The sequence below is a fragment of the Rattus norvegicus genome, chromosome X (genome assembly GCF_021556685.1).
Source record: "Rattus norvegicus strain SHRSP/BbbUtx chromosome X, alternate assembly SHRSP_T2T, whole genome shotgun sequence".
NCBI classification, from domain to species: domain Eukaryota; kingdom Metazoa; phylum Chordata; class Mammalia; order Rodentia; family Muridae; genus Rattus; species Rattus norvegicus.
In genome coordinates, this window is record NC_141554.1 from 160,858,029 (window position 1) to 160,872,373 (window position 14,345).

The following is a 14,345-nucleotide window of genomic DNA, read 5'->3' on the forward strand; positions in this document are numbered from 1 at the left end:
CGACCTAGCTTAATTGGTGAGTTCCAGGTTCCGTGAAGGGGGAGGAAGGAAGGAAATGCTGGAGGGGCTAGAGCGAGAGATTCATCAATGGTTAAGAGTACTTGTTGCTTTTTCACAAGACCAGTTTGGTTCCTAGCACACACATGGTGGCTTACAAATATCTGTAACTCTAGTTCGAGGGGATCTGATGTCTTCTTCAGTCTTCCTGTATTAGGCATGCATATGGTGCATATACATACATGCAGGCAAAACACAAATTTACATAAAATAAATGTTAAATAAAATTTGTAAAAAAAAATTTAAGGTAGAGATGAGAAAGATAACCTGACATCTACTCCTGGCCTGAATACATGCAAATATGGGCAAATGCACACATATAAGCACAAAGTTCTTTCTAAGAGCTACTGGGAATCAAGTGACTAGAATACTAGACATCTTTAAACACATAGGTAGGAGATTTTTACATGGACACTTGGTAGAACTGCTGAATTCGAGGGAGTACAAATGTTGACTCCAGAGAAAATAAAATGTTAGATAAGGAAGGAAAAGAAGTTACACTAATTATTCATTTGTGACTAGTATTCCCTTGGATTTGAGAATTTGATAGTGTAAACCCGAAAAAAATATGATGCACTTGAAATCATCAGTGTGCACTGGGCAAGAAGGAAGGCCAAATATGAAGTATGTGATAGCTAGAGAAGAGATAGGTGAAAGAGCTACATCATCATCTTTCCTATAAGAAATCGACCAACAGTTCCTAAAATACAAAAACATAATTAAATAGGATTCCATAATTAAATTGTTTAGATAACTGGAGGCAAATGCCAAGCAAAACAGCAAAAGTGTGGAAAATTTTTGATTCTGGAGAGTGGACAGTGGGTAGTTAGAACCTGGATGTTGATAATGTTTTTATGTTAAGTTATATCTTCCTTTAACTGAAAACATAAACTTGCCCTCACCTGAACAACAAAGTAGAGTTGGTCCTGGTTGCAGAGGGGAGGGATGGATGAGGTGAGTTAACTCTGAGAGTCTGAGAGTGGGAGAGCTGACCCACCCCTTGCTTGCTGCAGGAACTTCACGTGGATAACATAGTACAGCTGATTCTGATAGTGTGGGCACAGATGAGTCAGCCCCGAGGGCATAAGAGCAGAAGGATTGGTACCCCTTGCCCACTGTGGCATTGGATGAGCTAGTCAGAACAGTGCTGGAGAACCTACCCCAGTGGCGTGGTTACAGGAGAGCTCGCCAGCTGACCATCTCAGCTACTACCCAAGCCCATATCCAGGGCTTTGGGCCGGCTCACACCAACATCTACTCCATTGATGAACAAGTGTATGAAGGGGCTGGTGCTACAGATCAAAAAACTACAGGATCCCTGACACAGGGCAACAACAGATATCGAAGAGGAGTCTAGGTGAGGATCTAGTACTGATAGTGTAGCAGAAGCCAGGGGCCTCAAAACATTCCCACGACTCATTGCAAGTAAAAATGTATGGACTAAAGTGTATACTGTAGGACACACTGGAACAGATTATAATTTCCACAAGATTTTTTCTTTGGGAGGGGGAGCTGCAAAGATAGAGGGTAGGTACAAGGGGACAGGGAGACGAGTGAAATGTGAAATTCACAGAGAACCAATAAAAAGCTTTTTAAAAAATAAAGTTGCTAAGATTTTTTGGTAATAAGTTTAGTAGAAATACTTAGCTGTGGCACCAAGAATTGTCAAAATCTACCATGTAGGTCCACTACTTGGTTTTGAATGGCATGCAAACATTAATGCCTTTTCTTTTTGAGACAGAATCTTTCTGTGAAGCTATGGAATTCTCTGTGTAGAGCAGGCTTGCCTTTAAGAATTTACAGAGATCTGCCTGCCTGCCTCTGCCTTCTATATATGCCACCATTCCAGGCTTACATTTATACCTTCTAAAGAGCTGAATTCCTAACAATGGAAGTAGGGGTTGTCTCTAACTCTTCGCTTATGGGACCCTTTTCCTTCTACTGGGTTACCTCATCAGTCTTGATGTGCCTGGTCTTAATGTAGCTTGTTATGCTGTGCTTGGTTTGTGTCCCTGAGAGGCCTGCTCTTTTCTGAGGGGAGGCAAGGTGGCAAGAAGAGTGGATGTGGGGGAGAGGGGAGGTACAGAGGAGAGACTTGGGGTAGGGAGGGGAAACTGCAGTCAGGATGTAATATGTGAGAAAATAGCTTTTAAAAAGTACATTTTTAAAAAGAGATTTTAAAAAAGTGGAACCAATCAGAACATACAAAAATTATGAGATTGAAATAGCAAGGACAACCAGGGCACAGAGAAACCCTGTCCCAAACAAAACAAAACAAAAGAAGAAAAAGAAACAAAGGAAAGAAAAGGTATTTGTCTAGGGCCACATTAACTTCCCCACCATCTAAGGCACCTTTGAAGTTACAAAGGCAGAGCAAAGGCATTTCAGCAAATACCATAACTACCTAAAATGCTATCTGGACATTTACAGAAAACTTTGTTGACTTAGGCTTAAATTATGTTTATGTATACTTTGGCAAGTGAAGGAACTAAATAACTTTTTAGGGAAAATAAAATTTTGCTTATAACTTATTCTGGGGGGAATTTTATAGACACAATATAAAATCAAAATTGAAAAAATTAAAATCAAAATCGAAGGCAAAATATGTCGGTGTAAAAGGTTAAAAGTAAGGAACTCGAGAGATGACTCCATGGATAACGACAGAAGCATGAGGACCTGATTTCAGACCATGGTACCTATGTAAAAAGAGAATGAGCCAGGCAGTGGTGGCACATGCCTTTAATTCCAGCACTTGAAAGGCAGAGGCAGATGGATCACTGTGAGTTTGAGGCAAATCTGATGTATAGAGCAAGTACCAGGACAACCAAGGCAATACAAAGAAACCCTGACTCAAAACAAATAACCCCCAACCCCCGTAATCCCAGTGCTATAGGAGAGTGGAAACATGAAGATTGCTTGGGCTTACTGGACACCAGTGTAGGTTCAGTGAAAGGTCAAGTATCAAAGGAATAAGATGGAGAGTTACTAGAACAGGAAACTTGACAACCTCCTCTGGCCTCTGCCATGTGTGCACTAGTGCACATACCCGCACATATATGTATATACACCACACACACTACAAGACACACACACACGCAAAATCAAAAGTAACTACTAACCACTAGAAGAACAGAAACTACATACATAAATTCCAAATAATTAAGACACAAAAATGGAACTTGCTTAGTCCAGAAGAAAGAAAGAAGCCAGACATGGGGATACACACACGTAGTCTCAGTCATTCAGTAGTCTAAGCCCAGGAATTTAGGGGTACACAGTGACATGCACACAATAATAACAAATAAAATAAATTTATATTTAAAAAAGACAGGCTAGTGAGACAGCTCCTAGGATAACAATGCTTGCCACTAAGCCAGATGACCTGAGCTCCACTCCTGGAATCTACATGGTAAAAGAAAATAACTGATTCCCACTAAGTTATCCTTTGACTCTGTGTATTAATACTCGAACACTCACAGCCTCCCCACCTCTGACACACACAAATTACTAAAAAAAATGCTAAGGATATTGCTCAGAGGGCCCATCTAACACACCAAAAGTCCTGGGTAAGATTCCACAGCACTGCTTAAAATAAGGTAATTGAGGTGCATAGGTCTTTAACCTCAGCACCTCCAAAAAAGGAAGAGCTAGAGGAGCTCAACCTCAGCCTCAGTCAACTTGAGGCTCCCCTTGGCCACATAGACCCTGTCTCAAATCAACAGAAAAAAGGTTCAATCTAAATGTAAACAAACAAAATAACAAAACACAAATCAAAATTGAAAAAAAGAATTAACCTTTCTTTACTTTGGCCTACTTCCTTTTCCTTGGAATAATACTGTCTGTTAATAAAATGACCCTGCTTTTGTTATTTAAAAAGCAAAGAAAGAGATGGCTCAATGAATAAGAGCACTGGCTGCTGTTCCAGAGGACCTGAGTTCAATTCCTAGGACCCACACAGCAGCTCACAACTGTCTATAACTCCAGGGGATCTGACATCCTTATACAGACATACTTGCAGGCAAAATAACAATGCACATAAAATAAATATTTAGGAAGGAAAATAAAAACAAAACAAAATCAGGAGAAGGGTTGGCAAAAAAGCCTTCGTGGATTAAAAAAAAAAATCTCTTGCTTCGAAGCCTGATGACCTGAAATGGATCCTAAGAACTTATGGTGTAAAGAAAGAACTACTAAAAGTTGTCCTCTTAAACACCCACAAATGCACAATGGAATTATATACTTCTGTATTTGTGCATGCATACACACACATATTCCATACATGTTAATTAATAATAAAGTATATTTACAGATTTAAATAAGAAAACATAGCCTAGTGGCATACCTATATGTAACTCTAGAACTTGGAGAGCTCAGACATGAGGATCTCCAGTTTCAGGCCAGCCTAGGCTACTGATACCATGTGTTCTTTTAAAAAAGCCAAAGCAAAACCAACAAAACGAAACAAATAAATCTACAAGAAAAGCCAGCAAGATGACAAAGTGGGCAAAGGTACCTGTTATGCAAGCCTAGAGACCTGAGTTCAATCCACAAAACCCGCAAAAACGTGGAAGAGATCCAACTCCACAAAGTTGTCCTACATACACACATGCATAAACACTAATGATTTTTTTTAAGAACTGGGAGTGTATCTCAGGAATAGAGGGCTTACCTGGGATTTGTGAGGACTAAGATTTGATCTCCATCACCACAAAAAAAAAAAGAAAATATAAAGTAAGATGTTAATAAGATGTGATTATTAATAGCTATATATCATTATCTTAGGGAGATTAATTAATATTATAAATGTCCAGATATATATCATTCCATTAAATGACAGTTAAAAATCAAACAGTGCCGTGTATGGGGGCACATGCTTGCAATCCCATCACTTGGGAGACAGGAGCAAGAATTCAAGGTCAGCCTGGATCACACAGTGAAACCCTATCTCAAAAAAAAAAAAAAAAAAGCCAATCAAATGAACAAAAAATCCAATTGAGAGTATCTTGTGAGTCTCAAATTAACTGACTTCAAAGTTTAGAAGAGAAAATGCAAAGTATCTGTGAACTTTTTGGGTGAGGGGATACTAAATTAGATTCTTAGGCTACTCAAAGAGTATAGTGCTACTTTATGTATAGTATGAGACTCCAGACAGAATAAAGAACTAAACATAAGAAGTACAACTATTAAATACTAAAAGTACATTTAAAATGGCTCAAGGCAGCGCAAGGCCCTGGGTTCAGTCCTCAGCTCCGAAAAAATAGAAAGAAAAAAAGATGGCTCAAGGCACGCTTAGCAGTTAAAAGCATTTGTTGCTCTTACAGAGAACCTGAGTTTAATTCCCAACACCCATATGGTGACCCGCAACCATCTGTAACTCCACTTTCTGGGGATCTGAAGCCTACTTCTGATGCCCTCAGGCACCAGGCATGGATGTGGAGCATACACATATATGCAGACAAAACACCCATACACATAAAATAAAATAATTAAATAGTTAACTCAAGAAAAGTTAAAAGTATATAATAAACATTTTTACAATCTTTGAATAGAAAAGACCTTTCTAAGCAATGCTCAAGCCCACATGCCATAAAAATTATTTACATATTTTATTACCTTAAAAACTCTTGTGACCTACTGTATAGAAGGAAAAATAAAGTTAAATTTTAGGTTTTGTTTAACTTTTTGTTTAACTTTTTCTTAAAAATAAAGTATCTAGCTTACCATTAAAAACTAAAAACAGGGGGCTGGAGAGATGGCTCAGCAGTTAAGAGCATTGACTGCTCTTCCAGCAACCATATAGTGGCTCACAACCATCTGTAATGGGATCTGATGCCCTCTTCTGGTGTGTCTGAAACAGTGTACTCACATACATTAAATAAATAAATCTTAAAAAAAACAACTAAAAGATATAGATTAAGGGTATAAAGGCTAAATATTTATAATAAATGACTAATCAGCATCATACTTAAGGAAATGATATAAATTAGTAATCTAAAAACAATATCACTAAATAAAATATGAGAAAATAGTATCAAATATTTCAGATATTCTGAACTTTGAATAAATAACAAACAATAGTTTTTTTAAAAACTGGGAAAGGAAAAAAACTGGGAAAGGGACTGAAGAGATTGCTTAATAGTAAAGAGTACTCCTTGCTATTATAGAGGTTAGATTCCCAGCACCCAGATGGTGGTTCATAGCCATGTTACATTCCTGTTACAAGGAATCCAAATCCATTCATTCCTGTTACAAGGGATCCAAAGCCCTCTTCTGATGTCTTCTGGCACTAGGCATGTACATGTTGCACATACATGCAGGCAAAACATTCATATGCATAAAAATAAATAATTTTTAAAAAGCTTAAAAATAAAGTGATCAGCAATTTGTAAATCAAAGCATTAATTAAATATATTCACTTACCAATCAGATTGCTAAATTAAAATTAAAATTAAATTAAATTTAAAAGTACTAGTAATATTCAGTAGTTATGAGAATGGAAGGAAAGGAATACTCACATACTCTAAGTAAAATCAATTCAGATTCTCTACCATGCTAAATCAGGCAGCTGGTTTTTAGGCATACTGAAAATTTAAATGCAGGAACCTTTTAACCTAGCAAGAACAGCAAAGTCCAGTGGGTGGCACTTAAGTGACAAATTTGGGGGTCTTACACAGGAATTCATAACTTTTGTGTCACGATACTGCACTAGGACTAACACGTTACTGAAACTGGCACATCACCAGGTACCAAGACAGTGTGAAAGGTTATCCCAAGTCTTTGAGATGAACCATGTCTTGGGACATAGCCCAAGAGTTAAAAAAAAAAGCCCAAATATTCTGCCATAATGAAAACTCACCCAAGTCAGGCTCCACAGTCAAGTTACGGGCCGGTTTTGGACTAAACAGTCACTCCAGGCTTGTTGGACAGAAAGGTCTAGAAAGGAAAATAGCTCAGAAACATCTTAAAGTCTAAAGATGGCCAGCTCACCTCACCAGCTAAGAAATCTGATTAGAGGCTGGACTGCCTTATGTGAGGCGTAACCATCAATACCTTTGGAATTCCAGGATGTACTTTTTAATATGGTGATAAAATGTGAATATCAACATCACTATTACAACTATTTTAAATTTCACAATGTTCACTCCATTCTCTACATCTCCAGCCATGACTACACTCTAATTACAGAACTTTTTTTTTTTTTGCCTTCAAGGAAAACTGTACCTGAACATGGTGGTAGTCCCTTTGAGAAATTCATAACACAAAGAAAATATATAGGAATAAAATTGACGTGTATGGTGCTGAAAATGCAAGTGACAAATGTTCAAAATTCTCTTGAAATGGCCACACAGAAGCAGCATATAGTCGTGTGGCAGAGGGGCAAACTTGTACTGAAAAGCATACACATCTGTGAAAAGCGGAAGGATACATTCAGGGGAGAGATACATGTGCAACAACGGTAGACTACACGTGCAGTGAGTGCAGTGGAAGGCTACATGTACAACAACAAAAGAGTACATTCATGATGGAGGGATATATAGAGATACATATATACACATATATACATATATACACATACATATATACATATAATATATATTATATAATATATTTATGTCGGGACACACATAACTGAGATAGACTTGTGTGACCAAGTAACGGACTTGTGGCGGAGGGATAGACAGGCAGAGTTGAGGCATAAGCCCCCATTAGAAAGCGTGTGCGCGTGCGCAAGTGCGGAGGGATCAGTTGGTGACAGGGCAGGGCGTGTCTGGGCGGGGCATGCCAGGGCCCTTTAACTGAGCGGCAAGGCTGAGTCAGCCATTTACAGCGGCGGAGCGCAACACAGAGGACTTATGTCAGAAGCTGAGGCAAGCGTTGGGATGGCCCACGATGCTGGGCCTGATGAAAAGACATTGCAGGTGTTGCGGGACATGGCCAACCGCCTGCGAATCCGTTTTATCAGGACCACAAGTTCCTCGACCACTAGGTAAGGAGCCTGGGAAGGCCTTACCATGCGGTTCTTTGGTTCTTTCTGAAACTGTGAGGTGAAGGGAACCTGTGGTTATCCTCCATTTTCTGCCTTCTGGGAGCCACCCTACTGCTTCTAGATGCCCATGAGGTTCAGTCCTCTTCAGCCCTGATAGTAGGGGTACACCCCTGACTACATTGTGACCAAAGTTCTGGAAGCCTATAAGACTTCCTTAGTAAAGAAAAATCTAGAACCCAATTGGGTGAATGTGCAGTGTTCCTGGTATTTATCAAGCTAGCTCTAGTTTGGCATTTTAGCTAGAAATGGCGTTTTGTGTATAAGCAATTGCAGTGGAGTTGGGGTTGGTCATGACTGTGTGACCATTACTCAGGAAAATAAATTCGACTCTGTTAAGATCACCAGAGGGGCAGTGCTCCAGAAGGTGTGGCAGGAAAGAAGAAATGTGAGAGGCAGCACACAAGAGGTGTATTTTCAAAAAAATAGTGGATAACTTGTAAAAAAAAAATACTGGTTAGTGGGTTTACTGATATTTGTTGAAGGTAATTTTGCATTGATATTGATAAAGAACAGGTTGTTTAGTCTCTGTAATTCAGACCATCCCTGAACTGAATCCAAAGGATTCTCCTGCCTCCACAACATTTGGGATTAAGGCCAATAACACTGCTTATCTGCTGTTTTTTTCCCCTCACAGTTTTTTTTGTTTTTGTTTTTGTTTTTGTTTTTGTTTTGTTTTGTTTTTGGTCTTTTTCTTTTACGGGGTTCTTTTTCGATATATATGTATATCTCACAAAGATTCTTCTGCTTCTGCCTCCTGAGTGCTGGGATTAAAGACAAACACCACTACACCCATCTTCTCCATAGTTTTTCAATAAACTAGTTCTTGTATGTCTATTCAGGCTTACTACTACTAGCCAGGTCTTGTTAAGTTTTCTGTTTCTAGGAATTTTTTCAGTTATTTTGATTAACAAAGTTTTTTTTTTCTTTTTTGGATACAGTTGTTGGTGTTATTGTAAAATTTCTTGTTTATTTCTGTAGGATGACAGAATAGCCCCATTTTCATTTTCTGAGTTATTTCAGTCTTTATAGTTTTGCTTTTTCTGTTCTAACTAAAGTTTTGCTAATCTTTCACAAGAACCAACTTTGGATCCTGCGGATTGTACTTCAGAGCAAAGCACTTGCCTATGCTCTTGGTCTTGATCACCAGCATAGCACAAAAAAATTAGTTTTGCAGATTTTTCTCCCTCATTTGCCACACCATTTTTTTTTATTTCTGCTATGATCTTTATTATTCTTTCCTTCTCTTAAAGACTTTTGGTTTAGTTCTTTTGTAGTTCCTTAAGTAGTAAAGTTAGGTTGTTGATTAGAAATTGTTAAAAATAGCCAGGCAATGGTGGTGTATGCCTTTCCTCCCAACACTTGGTAGGCAGAGGCAGGCAGATCTCTGTGAGTTTGAAGCCAGCCTGGTCTACAGAGTGAGTTCTTGGACAGCCAAGACTACACAGTGGAACACTGTCTTAAAAAACAAAAGAAGGAAGGAGGAAATTGTTAAAAATGAGTTTTAGCTATACATTTTTCTTTGCACTACTTTTTGCATAAAATTTGAGTTTTGCTTTTATTTTGATGCATCTGTTTCTAATTTTCTTTATAATATTTTTTCTTTTGGTTTGTATGAGTTCATTATTTAATATCCACAACTCCGTTGGATGTTTTCTATTTTTCTGTTAGTTTCTAATTTCATGTCCTTGTAGCCACACAAAATACTTTGCATGTTTTTTTTTCATCATGCCCTGGGATTGGGAGTGCATCTCAGTTTTAGACTACTGCCTAGCATGTGGGAGGCTGTAAGTTCCATCCCCAACACTACAAAAATAATTTGGCCTAAAACCTGGACTATGACATTAAGAGGACAAGGTAGTTAAGACTCAAGATTTTTTCTGTTTTAGGTTTTTGTTTTATGCCTCTTAATGTTATCTCAGGTCTACCACCATGACCATCACCCCCTACTGAGGTTATAGTTACACAGTATATCACACTAGGCTTTTCTTTTTTTCTCGAGACAGGGTTTCTTTGTGTAGCCCTAGCTGTCCTGAAACTCACTCTGTAGATCAGGCTGGCCTCTAACTCAGAGATCTGCCTGGCTCTGCCTCCAAGTGCTGAGATTAAAGGCATACACCAACTGTCCATCCAAGCTTTTTTCTTTTTTTAATGAAGCAAATACATTTATTTATGTCTTTTAATTTTATCAACTACAGAGAAATGGGTTTAAGGAGGCAAATATTAAACAGGCACGGTGGCAGTGGCGGTGTATACCCTTACTCCCAGAACTTGATAGGCAGAGGCAGGCAGATCTCTGTGAGTTGGAGGCCAGCCTGGTCTACAGAGTTCTGGGGCACTCATTTAAAAAGAAATGCTTATCACAAGCCTACCTTATTCTGAAATAGATTAGATAGTACAGAAATTGCTCTCCATTGTTTTGTTTTGTTTTGTTTTTTAAAGCTTGGGTTCTTGTGATTGAACTGGAGTCCTTGGTTTTACAAGGCAAACACTTCTTTGTTTTTTTATAACAATTTTTTTGGGTGGGATGAGACAATATTTCATTATAGTTGTTTGTTTGATCTTTTTGATGCTGAGGATCTAAGCTAGCTTCCAGCTTCAGCCTCTTGAATCCTGGGATTACAGGTATTGGCCATCATGCCTAACCCTTATTGTAGTTTAGATTTATATGTTTGATAACTAATGATGCTAAATATTTTTATATAGTTGTTGACCATTCTTACATCTTTTTTTGAAAATCTATTTAGACTATTTGCCCACTTTAATTTGTCATTAAATTTTTGAGTTCTTTGTCTTTTGAATATTAATACTCTGTCAAATGAATAGCTGGAAAATATTTTCAGAGAGTAGGTTTTATCTCCTGTCCTGTTCTCTCTCCCCTATAAGAGATTCATTTTAGGGGTTGGGGGGGGGGAATGGCTTAGCAGTTAAAAGCAGTGGCTATTCTTCCAGAGGTCCTGAATTCAATTCCCAGCACGCAGATGGTGGCTCACAGCCATCTATAACTGTACTCCCATGGGATCCAGTGCCCTCTTCTGGTGTACAAATGTATTTTTAGACAAAACACTCATATACATAAATTACAAGAATCTTTTTTTTTCTTTTTCCTTTTTTTTTTTTTCCGGAGCTGGGGACCGAACCCAGGGCCTTGCGCTTGCTAGGCAAGCGCTCTACCACTGAGCTAAATCCCCAACCAAGAATCTTTTAAAAAAGAAATTTATTTGAAGTAGTAGAATGCAATCTATGTGGTGGTTCTAATAGAATGAAGCTTGTGAAAGTTCTACAAATAATAGCATATGAGTGAAAGATTGCTCAAGTCAGTCACTTGAACATAAGCCCCAGTGCATGGTGCTCCTCTGATAGAAGAGTGCTAGGTTCAGACTGTGTCACTGTGTGCAGAGAGAAAGAGGGATTGAGAGATTGTTGACCTCTCAAAGATGACCCTTAGTGACTCAAGCATGGGGGATCATGACCCAGCATTCCTGATTTTTGACTGAATTCAGTCAGGCTAGGGAAAATGACTGTTGCTTCTAGTTGAAAGACACAGTGTACTGCTGCTACATAAAAGTACATGATGCCCATTGGGAACCATTTGCCTCTGAGAAATGACTTGAATCATATCTGCGTTTCAGCTATCTCACACCATGCAGCAGTGCTGCTGAGATCATGTCTGTGCTATTTTTCTATACAATGAGATATAAACAGGAAGACCCTGAAAACCCAGACAATGACCGATGCATCCTTTCAAAGGTATGGTGATGGGAATACTGCTGCTTGTTGTTTTTGTTTGCTTGGAGTTTTGGGGGTTTTTTTGTTTATTTGTTTATTTTGGCAGTGGGGCTTTGTTGGTCTTGTTTGGATTTTTTTCCCGTTTTTCAGAACAGGACAAGGTCTTGTATAGCCTAAGCTAGCCTTCAGCTCACCATGTAACACATGAACTACCTTCAACTCCTGAGTTCTGGAATTATGGTGTGTAATTGGCTTGAAGCTTGCTTCTTAACATACTCTTTAAAGGAACCATGTATTAATAGGCTTGAAATGGGCCATTTGCTCCTTATTTTTATTTACAGTAAAAAATTGTTCTAGTGAGGCCCACTTGGACATGTGTGCCAAAAAAGATGGCATATAGCCGTCTTCTCTTTCCTCCCTTCCTTCCTTTCTTCCTTCCTTCCTTTCTCTTCTTTCTTTCTTTTTCCTTTTTTTTTCTTTTGGCAGTACTCTACCTTACTACCTCACTCCACCTAGTCCCCATTGGCAGATCATACTTCTCCCATCCTCTGTTAGGCTTTGAGATTCACATGACTTCAGTGAATTTGCCTTGCTGAACCTGCAGAAAACTGAGAATGACTTGGAAGAAGCATCAACCCAAAACTGAAGGGATTTTGCCAACTTCATTTCTAGCTAAGTAAGCCTAGGAAGTAGCCAAAAGATCTTTGTGTGAACAATGTCTTGAAACATGCTTGTGCTTGGAGAAAGATAAGCACTGCCTGGGAGCAAATTCTTCCCTTTTATTCTAGCCATTACCACTCCCAAGTTGTGCCCCTCAATGCATAATAGTTGATAAAAAAAAAAAAGAAAAGAGGGGTTGGGGATTTAGCTCAGTGGTAGAGCGCTTGCCTAGCAAGCGCAAGGCCCTGGGATCGGTCCCCAGCTCCGAAAAAAAGAAAAAAGAAAAAAAGAAAAAAAGAAAAGAACCCTAGCTGGGTGTGATGACACACACCTGTAATCTATACACTTAGACAGCTGAGACAGGAAAATTACCAAGTTTGAGGCCAGACTAAACTACATAGTCCCAGGCCACGCTGAACTACAAAAATAGACTATTTAAAAGAAATGTGGGATAAGAAACAGGGCCCTTGTGCCATATCAGGCTTCTTTCTGGTACCCAACCCATAGTCTCAATCTGTCCTATAGTCTCCTACTCTTAAGTGGAAGTTCTGACTCTGTGCCAAAAAAACAAAGTCCTAAGGCGTATTTGCCTTCAGCTTCACAGCTAGGAGGAAAAGATAGAAGAGCATGTAAGACATCTGGTAACCAGATCTTGTTACTCTAGGTGTTTCTCTGTTATTAGTGAAATACTCTGACCAAAAACAACTTGAGAAGAAATGTTTTTTGGCTTAAACGTCCATGTCACAGTCTATCATTTAGAGAAGTCAAAACAGAAACTCAAGCTACTTTACTCATACACAGTCATCTTTCCATTTTTAAAATTTATTTATTTTTATTCTTTAATCTTTTTTTATGATCTAGACCTCATCCCCTACCAGTCTGCCCCCCCAATTGCTCCCCATCCCATACTTCCTCCCCACCCGCACTCCCCGGCTCCTTGAGGATGTCCATACTCCCACTCCCACCCCACCAGGCCTCCTCACTCCCTGGGGCCTCAAGTTTCTTAAGGGCTAATTAGGTGCATCTTCTCTGACTGAACCCAGACCTGGGAGTCCTCTGCCGTATAAGTGTTGGGGGCCTCATATCAGCTGGTGTATGCTGCCTGGTTGGTGGTCCAGTATCTGAGAAATCTTGGGGGGCGGTCTAGGTTAATTGAGACTGCTGGTCCTCCTACAGGATTGCCCTCCTCCTCAGCTTCTTCCAGCTTTTCCCTAATTCAACCAGAGGGGTCCCTGGCTTCCATCCATTGGTTGGATGCTAGTATCTACTCTTTTAGCTGCTTGTTGGGCCTCTCAGAGGGTAGCCATGTTAGGCTCCTGTCCAACGGGTAAAAAGGAGTAAACTGCACTTGGTACCACAAATGGGTACCTATTGGAACTATCCCTCCTACCACAAATCTGCCCAAAGCTCATGTCCTGCAGCTCTTCCTATATTCACTAGGTCTCTTTTCTCTTACAGGGAATACCGTTTGTTAAAGTAGCAACAGGATGGCCTGGGCAAGGACTAGGAGCTGCCCGTGGGATGGCATATACTGGCAAGTACTTTGACCAAGCCAGGTAAGGAGCTTACCAGAATCTACTTCACTGCCCCACCCCTGCAGTTTGCCTCATTGGTTTGAGATGCAAGTGATGGTTTTGAAAGTTCTGGTTACATGGTATTGAAGCAAAAAATAAATTACATTTATGGAACTGTTCTAGCATCTCTGATTGGATGTTAATGGTGACTGCAATATTAGAACACTAATATTTTCTGAGACAGCTTCATGTTTGTTCTGAAAATTTCACAGTGGAATGAACAACATGTACTTTGCATTGGGAGCCCCAAAATGTTAGTAACACAAATATTAGTTACACAG

General features: G+C 39.3%; 2 protein-coding genes across 3 annotated transcripts in view; one reads left to right on the forward strand and one right to left on the reverse strand.

Moving 5' to 3' along the window:
* The window catches only part of Tex28 (testis expressed 28), a 29,058-nt gene extending 20,837 nt beyond the window's left edge, over window positions 1–8,221 (reverse strand). The window contains exons 1-4 of one of the 2 annotated variants that reach the window (NM_001191103.2): window positions 8,069–8,210; window positions 6,914–6,990; window positions 5,671–5,691; window positions 4,727–4,754 (exon numbers count right to left, since the gene is read on the reverse strand). The gene's annotated coding sequence lies outside the window, so the exon portion shown is untranslated. Of the gene's footprint in view, window positions 1–4,726; window positions 4,755–5,670; window positions 5,692–6,913; window positions 6,991–8,068 lie in introns of both variants that reach the window. The other variant, XM_087600812.1, reaches the window with a different exon arrangement.
* Window positions 7,911–14,345, forward strand: part of Tktl1 (transketolase-like 1) — a 32,939-nt gene continuing 26,504 nt past the window's right edge. The window contains exons 1-3 of the mRNA NM_001109534.1: window positions 7,911–8,044; window positions 11,734–11,851; window positions 13,949–14,046. Coding sequence (NP_001103004.1) covers window positions 7,911–8,044; window positions 11,734–11,851; window positions 13,949–14,046 — 350 coding nt within the window. The remainder of the gene's footprint in view (window positions 8,045–11,733; window positions 11,852–13,948; window positions 14,047–14,345) is intronic.